Source organism: Dryobates pubescens, chromosome 14 (assembly GCF_014839835.1).
Source record: "Dryobates pubescens isolate bDryPub1 chromosome 14, bDryPub1.pri, whole genome shotgun sequence".
Taxonomy (NCBI): domain Eukaryota; kingdom Metazoa; phylum Chordata; class Aves; order Piciformes; family Picidae; genus Dryobates; species Dryobates pubescens.
Window position 1 is genome coordinate 29,491,361 of NC_071625.1, and position 17,846 is coordinate 29,509,206.

Here is a 17,846-nt window from a genome sequence, read left to right on the forward strand (position 1 = left end):
GGCTTGCACAGAAGCTGTTCAGCATTCAGTAAAGGCAGATGTGGCAAGGTAATGCAATCTATTCATTGCTTAGAGCATGCTAGCCCCACAAGTAAGTGCCTTCTGAACTGAGACAACTAGGAGTTTACATAGCATCTTCTCCTTATCAATATTACAACCCCCAGGCAGCTGCACCAAACAGGCACACAGATGAGAGCTCACTGAAATGCTGAGACACAAACTAGGCAGCGTTATTAAAGTACTTAAAATATCAAGTTTATGACAAAAATATGACTTCTGTACCTGGTTAGATCCAAGTATGGGAGGAAGAAGATCTTCAGGTTTGGATTTGGTGTATACATTATGACTTAGTGATTCAAAAAGTTAAATAGCAAAGAAAATAACAACAAAACCTGTTCAACGTTTTTCAAGTGGAAAGTCAGCAAAGCCACTCACATTCCACCACTCTTCTTCTCAATCTGCTGAATATTTTTGTGCTCCAATCTGCTCCTAAAAAGTGTGCTTAGGAGAATATGTTAGGCAGCACAATGCTGAAGACTGCAGGAAAGCTGCACTTTTCTCAGCCATAAACTCCTCAGGTACTGCCTTTGGAAGAGCCTGCACTCTTTGAAAACCTTACAAGTCCATCTTCAGGTGGCTTTGAGCCTTTTCCTTGGGCTGTGGCAGTACAACTTGAGACACAGCCAACACTAATGCCACACTCACTTGTTAGAGGAATTGCTAGCCAGAGCATGTGGGCCTTCAGCTTCAGAACTGCTTCAGCTATGACCCGCAGACCATGTCCGTCATGAGCTGTGTGTTTTCACACTCCTTGTGAGCCCTGGAAAACACTTGTGGTACACTTACAGCACCTGCATTTGCCTGCAACACCCTTTCCATTGCTCCCAACAGCCCTACAGAGCCTTGCTGAGCACTGTGTATCTTGGAGCTGAGGTTGTGGAAAGAGGGAGGAGGAAGGAACCACACCGAGTTTCCTTCACCCTCACAACACTCCTCCAAAATGATAGAATGCATTGAGGGGTTTTGAGGTCTCAGGACAAGAACTGACAAGCTTACACACATGATATTACAGATGTATAACACAGATGTTATTGGAAGTATGTGTCAAATCACAGGGCAAAGATAAGCTCTTCCTCTTGTTCATTTCCTGCCCACAGTCATACCCTATTGTTGGTCTAACTCCTACTGTGCTGGCTTGATTCCTACCCAATACACTGTGGAAATCTACCTTGCCTCATGATACGTTCAACAAAGCTTAAGATTCATAGAATGAGTTGGGTTGGAAGATCATCCAGTTCCAACCCCTCTGCCATGGGCAGGGACACCTCACACTAGATCAGGTTGCTCAAAAAGCCTCATCCAACCTGGCCTTCAGCCCTCCAGGGACCTCCCTGGGCAAACCTGTTCCAGTTTACTTCAGGGAAGCCTCCAAATCGACCCCAGACCATGTTTTACTGTACTACACTCCAGCAGCAAAGTTGTCCAGATGCTTATAGTGTGCTTATTTCTGGGCTACCTGCAAAACTCTTAAGCCATTCTGAATAAGGGGAGAAAGATCATTGGATGAACTCTAGGTTGCAGCTTAAAGCTTTACAAAAATCACTGCTCTCGATTGCTTGCCTATACTTTCATGTTTAAGGAGTTTTAAAATGCAAGATACTGCTTTGCTGTACATGTGAGTTCATGCTAGGAAAGAGAACCTGGAGACCTAGATGTCACAGCCCAGACCTAATCACTGCTGCCTCAGCCAAAGCCTTTTGTTACGCTGACACACCAAGGGCACGAGTGGAGATCCTCTGTAACAGCCTGTTTATTGTGTTGAACGGTATGAGACTGAATAGGGATTTCCCAGAGGTTTCATGAGGTCCCATAGAGCACAAATGGAAGTGGCTTTCAGTGAAAGTCAAAAGCCTAATTGGCTGTCAGCTTCAGTCTCAAGGAAGGACAATCCTGGAAACTGTATTTAAGGAAAAACAGTTAGCAGTCCTCTAACGCAGTCACCTTACGCTAATTACATGTCAGGGATGCTAGAGCTAGGGCCTAATTACAGCATTCTGCTGCCTCTCCAGCTTTTGAAGCTCCCTGTCTCTGAACAATCACCAGTTGCTTGTTTTGCTAAAGAATGTTAAAATGAATTGAACATATGAAAACTCTTTGTATTACCTCCCTGCCTTCATTAACCAACAGGAGACAGGCATTCACTGTGTCACCACAGGGGCCCACGAGGGTCCTCTTGTTTCTTTGTGGTCATAGGAAGCTTTTCATAAAGCCACAACTTAGGTTAAGGCCATTTTGATCAGGTCTGATCAAGTCTTTTGGTGGGGAGAATTTCTGTGCAGCTCTGTGTCTCCAGCAGCTGGCCTATAAACTAATTCTTATTTTGGCTTATCATCCAGATTCTGCCACAAGTTGAATTGTTTGCAATTAACCTTTTGATTGCTGGATCTTGCAAATATAATCCCTGTCTCAAAACACCTTCAAGAAAGATAACCCCAATATACTAAAATATGGGGGGAAATAAATGTGGGCACACCACCTGACCTAATTTGGTTGTCTAGATGGTGGTAGGATCATTAACAATCTCTGTTGTGCTTGGTTTATATTAGCTTATGCTTTTGTTCCTGGCTGTATCAAAAGGGAAAAGGAGTGTCAGTTTAAAACTTCAGGCAATTGATTTGCATTGTATTTATTTAGTATTTCAAATGGATTAATGTAGATTTTATGAACTATCTACACTTCAGTACATTCCTAAATTGCAAGTGATATGTTCAAACTATGCACTGAGCAATGATCTTTAGCTAATACAAAGGCTCAGCAAAGGCAGTGATCTGCCCTGCATGAATAACCTGTACTTTAGTGTCTAGACAAATCGGGATTTTAAGTTTATCCTGGCATAATGAACCTTTCTCTTGGAAACTTTGTGCCATGGTAACTAATTCCTACTTAATTCTTGGGGTATTTTGCTGGTAGTTATGGTTACTGCAGTACCTACTCACTCTTCTCTTACTTTGTAGAAAGTTAGCACCTCCTTGCTCAAGGCAGCATGGATCGCAGTCAGTTCGGCAGACGCAGCCTCGATGACTGGGAAGTTAACCCCCCTATTATTTGCCCCATTATCACCCTGAACATGGTAATTGCTCATTTTAGCCTCTCTCCTTTGTAACAGGGAGGTTACATTAGCTTGGCTTGGTCTTCTAAAAAGTGAATAATCTTCCAAATCTCTCTTCAACAAGACTGACTTCAGGACCTGTGTACCATGGAGGGGTTCCATACTTGGTTAATGTAGTTCCCTTAAAAGTGTTTTAACTTTGCATGGTTTTTTGAAAGACTGCTGCAGCAGAGAAGGGAACTCAGATTTCCTGAGCTCCTGGATATCACCTCAAGGGCACGTCTTCTTTTTTATCTTCAGGCTTTGAAGTACAAAGACACACACACAGAGGCAGTGAGGGTTTGAATGCTGGCAGAGCTAAAAGATCTAAAGCAGGTGGCAGGAACCCAAAGTCTGCTCTTCTGTCAAGCCGGCCACGAAATCTTGAGACACTCCAGGAGCTGATCTAGCAGATCACGACCTGCTTCCCTTGCCATCTCTCCCAGGCATTTACATGTAGTGCAAATCACTGCACAATCTCACTGCTTAAGAAATATTTCTGAGAGAGGGAACTACAGTCTGCATTTTGTGAACAGTGGAGTGAAGCAGAGAGAAGATGAATGATTTGCCCAGAGTTCAACAGAGGCTGGATAAGAGAGTCAAAAAATAATCTGTGCAGATCTTATCCTCTAAAATGTGCAACTGCATAGAATTTCTCATCCTCCCCTACTGAAAAGCAGCCATGAGCTACTTGGGAATTATAGGCACAAACCATGATTTAAATGTCATTCCCTTGGGTAATTTGCAAGTGAAAACATCACAAAGTAGGTGGTTCTCAGTACCCAAATCACTTTTACTGGAAGGTGCATTCCTACAAGGTTTATGAACACCTGTGCAATTTACAGCCAGCTGACACAGCCTGGCTTGCCTGAAGCACCTTTCTAATTGACTTGCTTTCTAAAACCAGCCTGATGTCTTTTCTGTTCTTAGGCACAGTGAGTAGCTCTGTAATTGTAAGAGGGGAGCACTTACTCAGTATTGTGCGTATCAATGGTGTGAAAAAGTTCATGCAGCTCTTCTCCACTCAGAACTCCGTCATCAAAGTAAGCCTTGAATTCATCAAAGGACAGCTTTCCGTCGTCTGAAACAATGGAGAAAAGGAAAGTGCCTCAGTTTCATTTATGGATTTGCTTGTTTACTTCATGCAATAGAAGGGAAAACCTATGAAAACCTCTAGCTCTGCAGATTAAATGTAGAGACTTAACATGTTTGATCAAGACACCTAAAGAACATGATGCATCGGCTTTAGTATGAGAGTTCTCAGTTTGCCTACTAACTTATTCTTCCTCCATTTAATCTGTCACACAAATATGAGTTTGGGTTTGGGAGGTCTCTCCTGAAGTACATCAGCACAGTCCTGTCTCTGTCCTGATCCCATTCACTGTGGCTTTTCTTCATCCTACCCCATGCTTCCTCTATGTACTTTCCACTCCCTTGTTTCTGTGCAGATCAGTGATCCCCTGAGACTGAGGACAGAGAAAATGCAGGGAAATGCAAGAGCAAACATTTCTTGAAAGAACAGGTTAGTTCAACTGAAATTTCTTCAGCTCTCTAGAGCTATCTATTTCCTTTCCCTTTTCTTCCTCTTTCTTTCCTCTGCTCCCAGCATCTCACGTGGGAGACTGAGAGTCCAGTGCACAATTCAATAGCAGCAGGGATCTGACCCTGACTCTCCTCTCTAGCTAAGGACACGAATCAACACACTGCACTGATCTGCAGCACTCTGATTTTCTTCATAAAACACACAATTTCTACTTGCCAGCTTGCCATTCATCTGGAGATTACACTAAAATACAGAAATGTGAAAGCTGGTTTGGGCCTAAACCGGAGGTTAGCCAAAATCAGATGGATTTTCAGATGCAGATTGAATTGGCCTTTTAATGCACACTGAAGCTCAATGACAAAGAAGTGAAGTTTACTTTCTAGGTATCTGCTGTCCTCATGTGTTTGGGACAAACCCAATCATCATCACATGGGTGCTGATCATCATCTGTAACATGATCATGTAGTTAGGAAAGTTTGTAGGACTAAGGGGAATCAAAGGAAGGGGAAGTACCATTTAGAAGAACAGTGATGGGATGCACATTAATTCAAGAGGAGAAAGTCCTCATTGCAATTTCTGCTCCATTATTTAGTGGAGTCTGTTTCATCTATTTTTAAAGTTAGCCTTAATTACAGCGAGCCCTTGACTACAAGACAGGTTTCCTGAGATGAAATGTGTTAAGCAGATTAATTCATCTGGAGTTTTCAGGATGTCACCACTGTAGACTGAAACTCTACCCTCCTTTTGTCAGACAAAACTCTGCTCAACACTCAATATCTCTAAAGGGTATTCCAGTAATTCTTACAGCATTTCACCAAAGAAGGGATGATGCTTATATCTTGCCTCACTTTGGCATGTCTGATACTGCCAGAGAAGTCGCTGTACTTCAGATGTTCCTTGCCACAACTTGGACAGCCTGCCCCGCTCACAGGCTGGCTGTGGTTGCAGTGACAGAAGTAGCAGACTTTGACTGTTGTTTGGTTTGGAAAGCAGGCCCAGTGCAAATCAGAGAATACCAAGTTGGAAGGACCTCAAGGATCACCTAGTCACCTAGTTTTGGGAAGAGCCCTAGCCTTTGTTCACTCTGGCCTCTGCTTATAGGCCAAAGACTATTTAAACAACACACAACAGCCAGCACAACTGTCTTTTTCCTGACTATATGATTCAAAGCTGAGGAGAAGGAAGCTTCTGTGTGCTGAAGGGATCCAGAGCCCAGATGGGGATTTGAATGGCACTGTACAGAAAGTGATGTGAGAAACTAACCAGCACTTGTCAGCAGGATGATAAAAAATGAAAGAGGTTTGTGAAGTTGTCCCCACAGAAGGCCACAAGATTTCATCAGGGATCCCTCGAGCAGCAGCTGCCATCTGCTTCTGTCCTGAAGAACAATTTTCACTTCTTCACTCTACAGGCTTCAGAAGTGCACATGTCTGCAGCTGCATGGAAACAGGGCAGCTGGTTCCTCCTTGACCAGCGTAGTGAGCTTTAAATGCAAGACCGATAACCACTAAGCAAAGGTCAAAGCAAGAAGATCCACCTTTTGCATTTACTTACAGGTTTGGTTAAATGGTAGCAAAGTAATCATTTACCTGAGCTGAGCCTTTGCACAAAGCATGAGGAAGAGTTTCAAACCCCAACACTTTTTGGCTCTGTTGTAGCTAGCCCTAAATCTAAATTCACAGGTCTTTCTCTTCTACTAACACAATGAATCACTGTAGGGCAATAAAAACCATAGGGGATAAGACTGAAATGTCCTAAGCACCAGACTGATACACAGCATAGCACGGCCTCGTTTTACAGTGGTGAACAACCTATGACAGAGGCAGGATCTGCATCCCATGACTAGAGGCTGCACTACAGCATGCGGATTTGAAGAGCAGAGCTGAGGAGCTTCCTCACTCTTTTACTTACTGTTGTTTCATCATTTCTTTGACTTGAGTATATGGCTTCAAGTACCTAATCGTAAAGAGGCTTCCAAATTGTATAAATGGCTGCTTCAGCAAAAACATTTTGAAGTGTTTAACGTGAAGAGACAGATTGTAGCTGGAGATAATCATCCTTACTATCAAAATAGAACGTCAAGATCTACAAGAGCTAAACCCCAAGATGGCACAGTGCTGTTGTTGAAGGTAGGCAATTTTCTTTGACAGAGCTGCCATGATTACCTAATTGGGAAGCTAAATACATCTGCCATTTGGCACCAGTTACACAGAAGGAAGAGCAAATACTGAGTGTCGAAGTGGCGTCTTTTCACAGCTCTGCTTCCTTTGGCTCACACAGATGCAATCAATTGTTTCATTAAACTGCCTCTGCAGCTCCAGCCTCTGCTGGGGAGAGTGATTTGCATGGAAGTTAAACACATGCTTAAACCAGTGCTTTTTGGCAGCTTTCCTGAGATAAACATATGATGAGTTTGCTCACAGGACAGGCTGGGTATGACACAAAACCAAACATGTCTGTTCATCTCTCAAGATCATTGTCTTACACCAGTCCAGAAAATCAGTGACCTGCCAATGACCAGACTGGGCACTTTACCTGTTTTCTTTACATTTTATCATCCAGGAGCAGACCTTGCCTTTTGCTTCATTGCTGTTTGCTCCAGGTGACATTTTGAATGCTACTGATATCGACTGACACATCACTGAGCTCGTTGCTGGCAAATCCTGGGGAGGTTTGAACCTGCTTGGTTACCTACAGACTTCGTACAGTTCCATTTACTGAAGAAAGCTCTGACTCTCCAAGGCATTTCTTTGATTTCCTATAACTGTTTTGTTAGTAGAGCTGGGGACTCAGGCACTGGTGGCCCCAGGCTTTCACAGTTCTCAGATGAAGCCCAGACCCAACCCCTGACAAGTGCTCCCTGTGATGTTTAATGGAAGACACATTTGCCAAGCCAGGGCTGTTTTTTTCAAGTGTCAAGAATGACTTTTATTTGAAAGGCTGCATTACACATTCTCAGCACCACCTCTCTGGGGCACACCTCACTGCCCTCAGAGCACCCAGATAAATACCATCTGCTTTAAGTGCTTCAGAGCAGCTGAGCAGAAAGTTCTATTATAGATGCTTCAATCCTTGCCACTGGCAAGGCGAGGGGGATGGATGATTCATGAAAGACAAGCTTCTCTGAAGCCATGCATCCCTCAAAACAACCTTCAGCAGTGTTTGTCTTGACAACATTATCTCCAAGAAGCTGTTTTGCCAGCCTTGCTTGCTTCCCTGTATCTTGTCTGACATCTTTCAAATGCAGGGTTTCTTGAGAAACAGGCACGGCTGCCCACCCTCCCTGAATCCAGAGCATTCCTTGACTGGCAGGCAAAATTACAAACAAAAGCATTTCTCTCCCTGTGTAGCACTCCCCAGTCTAGAAATGTATTTACAGAGTGTTTTAGGAGAGCCTTCCTCTGGGGTTCAATTTCATTCTTTCTGTTTATTTCAGTAAAACTCCTCTCTGTAGATGTTTTTGTGTGTAAAACATGACCAAGCTGTATCCCCTAGCCAGTCCACTCCAGAAAGGGGACACGTTTTGAATATCTTATCAATTCAATAGACAGCAGCATACCTGACAAAGGAAAGGGCTTAGGTTTAAAAGTAGGCTAGTTGGGGACATCTCTACTTACTGCTGGGGGGTTGGACTAGATGGCCTTTAAAGGTCCCCTTCAATTCAATGCATTACATGATTTTGTCTTTATTGGAATAATAATGTTTGGAACTTGGAGCACAGAGTCAAGGAGATGGGGTGGGAAATTAGAGCCTGGACTCTGAAATGTGAGCTGGGCTGCTGGAGGCAGCCCACAGGCTAGCCAAGAACCTCATCAGATGCCAAAGCATGATAGAAAATACTGTCTGAGGGGGAAATGCTGAAATCAAGGCCTTGGCAAGCCTGCCTTTGCTGCAACTAGAATTTTCCTTGCTACAAAGTTTAATCTCCTACACGGGGAGTCACCATCCCTGGAGGTGTTCAAAAAGGGACTGGACGTGGCACTTGGAGCCATGGTTTAGTAGTCATGAGGTCTTGGGTGACAGGCTGGACTTGAGGATCTTTGAGGTCTTTTCCAACCTTATTGATTCTGTGATTCTATGATTCTTTGCCATAAATTTCAGAGAGCATTCAGGCCAGCTCTGGAAGTTCGCTTCAGGGTGATTCAAGAAATCCCCTTCCTGAGGTGCTTCTCCTGCCTCTAGAAGGCATATTCACTCACTGCTCTGGGATGGCTTAAATTGGCACTCTAGGCTACAAGGCATTTTCCCTCAGGAGTCACCACCTGAGGACTGCTCTGGTAAGGCAGCTATAACCCTGCCAAAGCTCACTTGGAGACCTGAGAGCAGATGCAGCTGGTAGAAGAGTCTCCTGCAAAGTCAGTGTTTTTCCTGCAATGGCACTGTCAATAAACAACAAATATGAAAACACTGATTTTGAGCTCTACAAAACTGCCTCTGGAGTGAGCATTGTGAGATTTCCTCTTGATTATCATATAGGTGCAGCTCAGTGGCTTTTTGGTCTTGTTGGATGACTCAAGGGTGCATACTGCGTGAATCAGAGCATTTGGAAGTGAGAGGATGCTGCTGCTCTGTGTGCCTCATTTCAAACAGTTTTGTATCTATAACTTCCAGGGTTTTGTTGGGTGTGTTCACATGGGGGTTTAGAGCTGCACTGAAACTTGCAGAGAAGAGGAGATTTAGGTTGGATGTTATGAACAAATTCTGCACCATGAGGGTGGTGGAACACTGGAACAGGTTGCCCAGAGAGGTACTTGAGGTCCTATCCCTGGAGATAATCTAGGTCAGGCTCAAGGCCCCAAGCAACCTGATCTAGTGGAGGATGCCCCTGCTAATTGCAGGGGGGTTGGACTGCATGAGCTTTGCAGGTCCCTTCCATCCCAACCCATTCTGGGATGCTATATATTCTTAGGGGGATAGAAAAGCTTTCAGTGAGTGTTTGTTTGAAATTGAGAGAAAAAGTGAAACCAGCTATGTGCTGGTTCTGGCATTAATAACATTTTATTGCTGGTCTGTGCTGGGTGTTTGATATTCAGGTTTGGGCATCTCTAGAGCTTTAGTCTTGCTTAGTCAGTTTGAAAAAATTCCCTCATTTAGTTGCAGTCCTTCCTGAGTGCCTGCAGCATGCAGTTTATTGTGCCTTTTCATAACACCTGACTTGTAGTTACAAATCAATGACAGCTTCTGCATATAAACCATCTTTCCCTAACCTGTCATATCAGAGCTGCCCTTTTTAGGGCTCCTGCTTGGAGCTGATCTGAGAGCTTGGGGGCAGGAGCTGTAAGTTTGGAGCAAGGCCCTAACCAAACACCAATTCCAAACTTGTGGAGAGAGGCAGCTGAGAAGTCCTCCTTCTGGAGGCCGTTCTGGGGGTCATTCCCTCCTCCCTCCAGCTTTGACTGGGTGTCTCTTTCCACACTGAAAAGTGCTAAGAGGAGTTTCATACACCAGGACAGGAGGGGAGGCTCTCTCATTTGTTTCCACTATCACCAGAGATTTGCAGCAGCCAGGCTCCCCTCACCAAAAAGCTGGGTAAAGTAGAAAGACTCTGCTAAAAGGAATGAGCAGCCCTCTTCCCATCCTCCCAGGGAAAGGAGCCACACCTTGGTGGAGGCAAAGGCAGGGTACTGCTCTTCAGTTACTCTGTGGTCAGTGTCAAACCATCAGTGTTGGAGCACCTTCCCTCAGATGAGAGAAGACTCACCCTCTCATTCTCAGTAAATCACGACCGTTCTGCATCTCCATTTTGACTTCCAGACTGTTTGTGATCAGATTTCTGCAACGTGGCCCATACCTGGATTTCCATTCCTGTGCTAACAGCAGGGAACTGCAGCATGAGGCTATGGTAATAGAGCACCTGTCAAAGCTGCATGGTCAGGAGAGGCCCTTGAGTGATCCTTGCCAACACCTGCTCTTGTCTCATTTTGCTGCAAATCACTGCAAGGCCAAGGGGGTGCCCTGCATCCTTCTTAGCACACCAAAAGAGAAGATAAAAAGGCCTCCTGCATGCAGGTGCTGCAGTCACACTTACATGGGGCAACCACTGCTGCCTGTGAGATGAGGCAGGTTAAACATTCTCTTGATGAGGAAAGACTGTGTTTGGCAGTACCAGCTCCTCGTGTTTCTTTACTCTCTCTCTTGCAGGCTAGGGACAAGATTTAACTTTCTGAGAGGAATTTAATGAGGTTGATTTTGGTTTCAATTGAATTTCTCCTTGTAGCTGGAGTGTCTCCCTCTGCTTTCCTTTAAACACGTGGAGGTTTGTAAAGCAAATGTGACCAAAACTTCACATTGACATCCAAACCTGAAACTTCTCCTTGCCAAAAGGTCAGTGTGCAACAGCTCACCTTTATGAAATGACTTCTGGGTTTTTTTAGCTCCCTCAGGGTTTTCTGTTGCTTTTGTCAATATTATGAACCATATATATGCCTTGTCCTCCCTCTAATATAATCACACAACCTTTTCAGTTATTAGAGGGGTGTGGATCCACTCCACACAGAGCAGAGCTGCTCAGCCATTAAATAAGAACTACAGACAGAGTTTATGAAGCTGATCCTAACGTGGAAGCTGTGCCTAGCTGCTGTTTCCAGGAACAGAAGGGTAAAAAGATGTGTGCCTGGGCTGGCAAAGGAAAGAGCCAACATTAGTTTGGCTCTTTCAAATGGAGGAATGACTGATGAAAGAGCTCCTCAGTTGAACCCAGCTGCCACAAACCATTGCAGTATTTTCAAGTAACAGCAATGCAGCAGGATCTCTTGGCTTTTTGGATCTCTTATATTTTCCTTGCAAGAATGGTTGCCTTTCCTTGTTGTGGGAGGCTAACCTGAAGTCCCACAGTCCCTAAATTCCCAGTAAGAATGCTGTCTCCTCTAATACTCTTATTTATCAGCTTGATCCACTTGTTGCTTGATGGATTATTTTTCTTGCTGTCAGGGAAGTATCCAGTCAGGTTTTGGGGTGTTTTAATCTCAGAAAGAGAATTCATATGGCAACTTTGAGAGAGTCCAGCTAAAAGTGTATGGGATGAGTTACCAGGGCAGTGCCATGCGCAGTAACTTGGTACTCGTTACTGTAAGCCAGAGCTTGGTTTCCCTTAGCACAGAAGGGTGACACTGACAACGTATCCTAGTCATTAGCAAAAGCTAACCAGTGTTAATAGGTAAGTGTTCACATATTCAATAACCTTTCTGAGAAGGCTCTTAACTTCCCAGCCTGAAAATGGTTCTCCTCCATATGAGTGAAAAGAGCTCGTGCAGTGCTAGGTTTGCCTTCAGATACCTGAGCATACACTTTATTGAACCTGCACCATATCTGTTTTCTGGGGGCTGACTGTAAATATCTTGTCAGGGTTCATTCTGTCTGAGCTGTGGGTTTGACTCTCTTCAGTGCTCTGGGGAAAAGGCTGAAGTCTGGCCTGTGCTTCTGCAAGAAGCTGCACCTCTCTTCTTTGTGCACTTTGGGAATTACAGTGCCAAATAATTGTGAGCTTGTGTTTCCTTCTTGTGCTGCCAGATCTAACTCTGGTTATCTGAGTCAAGTATAAATACTGATATGCCAACTGCAGAGCTACAGCAGCTCTTCTTAGCCCCAGCCATACTGAATCTCACCCTCTGTGTGACCCAGGGATATAGTAGTGGTTTCATTTCCCTCTGGGCTTTGTGGCACAAAGATGACAAGGTAACTTGTCTACAATTGTGCACCGGTTCTGAGACGGGAAAAGCTTTCAAGGCAGACTCAAGACCATGACTATGTACACAAGCAAAAAATACCTAGCTGTTACACTTGTCCCTAGAGCAGGGAGCTGCCCCTGCTGCAGCCAGAATAGAAGCATTTGTGAAGCCTTACAGCATTATGCTTCAACCTGTGGAACAGAAATAAGGGAAAAAATATATGTGGGGAGAAATCAGACAGTATCACGAGGCAAAGCTTTTGATTAATAACAATAAACTCATGACTTTTGTGTTATGAATATGAGTTGAATGCAATGCAGAGTAAACACCTAGCTGCAAAATGTAGGAAAGAAGCCTGATTGCTGGATACAGCCCACAGTGGTTTTAAAAAGTGATCAAATATAGCTACTAACAGGCATTTCAAACCTTCCTGTGAAGACAATGTCACTCACAAAACACGTGCACACCCAAAGTGCCAGTCAAACACACCTGCCAAACCATGATAGCACAAGATCTGCCCATAAAGAACCCACAGGGAGGATCACTGCACAACAAAACACATTGCATTGAACCTGTAGAAAACACAAAATGTCGTGAGGGATGGCTGGCTTTCATGTTAGCATGCTTAGAGAATGACTTGAAGTGTTTCAAGAATGACATAAAATGCTGAATTAATGATGGATTTACTTCTTCCCTGTGAGAGGAGGGAAGACACATGACCAGTCTTACCATTCTTGTCTGCTCTTCTTAGTATCTAAACAAACAAAAAAAGAGAGAGAGAACAGAATCACTGGTTATTTTAAGGGGTAGTAGCACAGAATGTTAGTGGACACTTACAGTCTGAGCTCTACATCATATTTCCACAAGGCTACATAAAATTGAAAAGCCCTCAGCATGTCTCCATTCTTCCCTCACAGGGTATTGCAACTCCTCTTGTGCTGTGTGCACTCAAATCCAAGACCACAATGGGAAACACCTTTGTGTATGGCTTGTAAGGGCACAAGATCTGTGCTACCACAACACTGCATTCAGAGCTGAGATGTGGTTTGAAGAAGCAGAGCAAAGATGATAGCTGGGAGGATGTGCTGAACATCTGAGATGGTGAGACAGGCTTGGGGTACTGTGGGTGGAAGAAGCAAAAGAATAAGTCAAGAGAAGAGCTGGGTAGCATGAAGGCATCAGAGTGGATGTGGGAAGCAGTGAGATGAGATGAGATGTGTAGGAGCATATCTGAGGATTGCTGTGGTAGCAAGTAGAAACCAGATACAGAAGAAAATGGAGAGGGAAACTTAGAGGTTTATAAGCTGAGAAGGTGCCTGCTGTAGATCTTTCCCTGCAATACTTCTGTCACAAACTTCTTGTGGCCCTGGCTTACTCTCATGGTGTGCAGGTCTGCCTGTTCTCCTCACTGGAAAGGGCACCTACTGGCAAAGTTATTTAAATGTAGTTGAGTCTGTAACTCCTTATGCAAAGACCAGGACTGATCCTGGGGGCTGCATCCTGTGAGAAGACGTGGCAGATCCCTCCAGGCTGCCATCGGCAGAGGGACACAGCACCAACCAGAGCTGTATGCAGGCGTACTGGCCCTGTCCTGCTGCCTCCGACATGCCAGCATGCCTGCTGGCCTCTGGTGATGCCTCACCACAGGTATCACCACAGGAGTCCCTAGTTTGGAGAAGAAATTGTGGATACAAACTGGAAACAATGGGGAGGGGGGTCTCCTCCAATTTCTTTGCTTCCTGCTCTCCAGATGAGGTGGTTCTGCTGTGGCACAGATCACAATGTGACACTTCTGACACATGCAATTGCCACCTGCTATTACTCTGCTATGTTTTCATAGCCCCCATTGCTGCTTCAGCCTAAGACACAATTGGGAATCCATGGGCAATGCTATAGCAAGTTTAGGCAAGGGAAGAAAGAAGATATTCCAAATAGAATTTCTGTTGATGCTATGAATCATAGAATCGAACAGGCTGGAAAAGACCCCAGAGATCATCAAGTCCAACCTGCCACCTATCATCTCAATACAACAAAACCATGGCTTCAAGTGCCACAGCCAGTCCTTTTTTGAACACCTATGGGGACAGGGACCCCACCACCTCCCTGGGCAGCACATTCCAATAGCCAATTACTCTTTCTGGGAAGAACTTTCTCCTCACCTCCAGCCTAAACTTGCCCTGGTGCAGCCTGAGACTGTGTCCTCTTGTTCTGGTGCTGGGTGCCTGGGAGAAGAGACCAACCCCCACCTGGCTACAACCTCCCTTCCCTGAGCCTCCTCTTCCCCATGCTAAGCAACCCCAGCTCCCTCAGCCTCTCCTCACAGGGCTGTGCTCCAAACCCCTCCCCAGCCTTGGTGCCCTTCTCTGGACACGTTCAAGTCTCTCAATGTCCTTCTTAAACTGAGGAGCCCAGAACTGGACACAGGACTCAAGGTGTGACCTAACCAGTGCTGAGTACAGGGCAGAATGACTTCCCTGCTCCTGCTGGCCACACTATTCCTAATGCAGGCCAGGATGCCATTGGCCTTCTTGGCCACCTGGGCACACTGCTGGCTCATGTTCAGCCTATTGTCCACCAGTACCCTCAGATCCCTTTCTGCTTGGCTGCTCTCAGCCACTCTGACCCCAGCCTGTAGCACTGCCTGGGGTTGTTGTGGCCAAAGTGCAGAACCTGGCACTTGGACTTGTTAAATGCCAGTAAAGGAAAGAGTTTCAAAATGGGCACATATATTTTTGAGAGCTGACAGTAATGGAAATGTTCTCTGGTTTGGTAAACTTCCTGGAGCATTTAAACAGCTCTTCCAGCACATGCTGTAAGTGCTCCACTCCTAGAGGTGAAACCAAATGAGAAACCTAAGGATGGAGGTGCCAGGCTGTAGCAGAGCATCTTCATGACTGTATTCTGTAGGGTGGGCTTCCCACTCATGGGAACCCACATCCAGGATGGGTCACTAAAGGGTCTCTAACTAAGTTTACAGCACATAAAGTGTGTAATAAACTTGGTAAGATGACACTTTCCCTCCCTGTATATCCAACTAAAATCATAAAATGCAGCTCTGTTTTCAGTATCCAGATTTAGAGGTTTTAAGTGCTCACTCTTCAGCTGGAAATTTTCTCCTAATAAGAGCTCTTAGCAGCACAAAGGAAAGATCATTAGAAGCATTATTAGAATAAAATGCAAGTTCCTACAATCCCTAGCAGGTAAAATACAGTCTTAGGTTTCTGGCAGGTTTGGCTGGGTTTGGGGGGGAGCTGCTGTTTCTCCTATCTCACTGGCAAGGAGCCTGGTTTCGATTTTGTGCCACCTGAAGGAAAGGTCAGCCTGCTTCCCCAGGTACCTGCTTCCATGCTGCCTGTAGGATTTGGTGCTGCTCTGGAATTATTGAGTCTGTTAACAGAGGGCAAAGCCAGTGTGATGAAAGGTTTTAAAGCCTTTCAGCTGGAAGCTGTGTGAGATTTGGAGAAGGTGGAAACCTGTGATGCTCTGAGATTGAATGGCTTTCTTCTGCCCACGAGTGGATACATACCACAGGGGCTAACCCTGAAACCCTGCTCCTCACCTCTCAGGTGCCTGTGAGATGCTGAACCCTTGGCACAGCATCGCTGAGGGGTAGGAGGGTGTGGTGCACAGGAGGGCATCTCTCTGGGCTTTCCCTCAATGGGCTGAGGGGCTCAGGGATGCACCTCAAATCCATCAGGGTTTAATGGGAGTGGAGGGACCCTGCACAGTTTGGGGCACAGAAACTTTTGCAGGATGTGAAACTCTTCAGTGAAAAGGACAGGAAAAAAATGAAAATAGTATCAATCTGAGCAATGCATTGAGGAGTGACAGCATTTCCCCCCAGCCCCTCCCCTCACCACCCCCAGCTGCTAACCTGCTCCCCTCACACATGCATGTCATCGACAGCAAACTCATTCCTCACATTAACGTTTACATGGTAAAGACACTTGGAAGGAAGAAAGAAACGAAAGGGGAAGGAAGGAAGGAAGGAAGAAAGGAAAGGGGATGGGAGAAAGGAAAGGGAAGCCCCATAGCTTTGCTGGACTTCACTGCCTTGCACCCTAAAGAGGAAATCGCCCCTCCGGCGTGGGGAGGGGGATGGAAAAAAAACCCAAACCCAAAGAGGTAAAGGGGCAAGTCAGGGGGAAAAAAGGAAACAAAAATTGAAACCCGAAAGTCTCTCCGGGCCCTGCCGCTTGCACTTGGTGCCTGTGCTGGAAGGGGATGCTCACGCCAGGGTGCCGCGTACTCACATCGCGGAAGATGCGCATCCCCGCTCCCAGCTCCGCCGCCATCCGCCCGCCGCAGCCGCCAACACCTCCCGGGGCGGCGGGGCCGGGACAGCGGCGCAGGGGCTCCGGGGGGTGCGGCAGGACCGCCCCTCCGGCCCCGGGGATGGCTGCTTTGCCGGGGGGCCGAGCCACACGCCCCGCCTCGCATGGCTCTGGAGCAGCAGCGCCGAAGAGGCTGGAAAGGAGGCGATGCTGCTTCCCCTCCTCGGGGGCTGCGGGAATCATCGGTCCCAGCCCGCTCCGCAGCCGCCTTGCCGCATCTCAGTGCCTAAAGTAGCTTTCTCCCCATCAAAGCAGCTCGTTTCTTGCAGCCTGTCTGTTGAGGTTTTCACCTCCATCGTGGCTGCTTTTGCCTTCCGCAGGGTCACTGAGCATGTTGTGGAGTCTGCAGAGCGGAGGGGTGATGGGGCATGGCTGTGCTTTTGCAGGCCTGTGGCCCACACCACGGTAAGCTGGGCTCTGCAGAAGCACTGGAGCTTGAAAAGAAGGTCTTTGAGTATCATGTAGAGCTGCGTAGGTTTAAGTTTGGCGTTAGGAGGAAGTTCTTCACAATGAGAGTGGTGGAATACTGGAACAGGTTACCTAAGAAGGTGGTAGAGGCTCATCCCTGGAGACATTGAAGGTCAAGCTCGATGGGGACCTGAGAACCTGAAGGCATCCCTCCTCAATGCGGGGGCAGTTGGACAAGATGACCTTCAAGGGTCCTCTCCATCGTTCTGTGATTCTACATACCTCTCAAAGTGGCCTGTCTGGAAGAGAGCAGCTGTGAGGGACAACCCCACAGTGTTATTTCAGACATGTGCCAAGCAGTTACTGGGCACTGTGTAAGGGGGGGCTTTGTCCTCTCACCACACACCACCAGGGAATGGCATTGCAGTTATACATTATATACTCCTACAATATTCTCTTACTCCATATGACATATTCATTTCATATTATACTATACATTATGTTGTTGTATGATTATATTCCTTAGAGTGATGTTTTTCACTTTAACACATCTTCAGGTGTGAAAAGCCTCTGCTGTAGTGGGACTTGCTGTGTGTGGATGTTCCTGCTTCTTCCACCTCCTTTTCCACATTTCAAAAGGAAACCTGAGAGAGGATGAAGAGAACTGTCCAAAAGGAAAACCAAAGCATTTCACCAGGTGAGAAATTTTTATCTCACTTCCTAAAGATGGCTTGAAAAGAAAGAGG

General features: G+C 45.8%; 1 protein-coding gene across 2 annotated transcripts in view; it reads right to left on the reverse strand.

The window, feature by feature from the left end:
- The window catches only part of NECAB1 (N-terminal EF-hand calcium binding protein 1), a 54,908-nt gene extending 38,233 nt beyond the window's left edge, over window positions 1–16,675 (reverse strand). The window contains exons 1-3 of one of the 2 annotated variants that reach the window (XM_054167408.1): window positions 16,612–16,675; window positions 13,088–13,112; window positions 4,121–4,229 (exon numbers count right to left, since the gene is read on the reverse strand). In XM_054167408.1, coding sequence (XP_054023383.1) covers window positions 4,121–4,229; window positions 13,088–13,112; window positions 16,612–16,653 — 176 coding nt within the window. In that variant the 5' untranslated portion in view covers window positions 16,654–16,675. The remainder of the gene's footprint in view (window positions 1–4,120; window positions 4,230–13,087; window positions 13,113–16,611) is intronic. The other variant, XM_054167409.1, reaches the window with a different exon arrangement.
- Window positions 16,676–17,846: the final 1,171 nt, after the last annotated feature.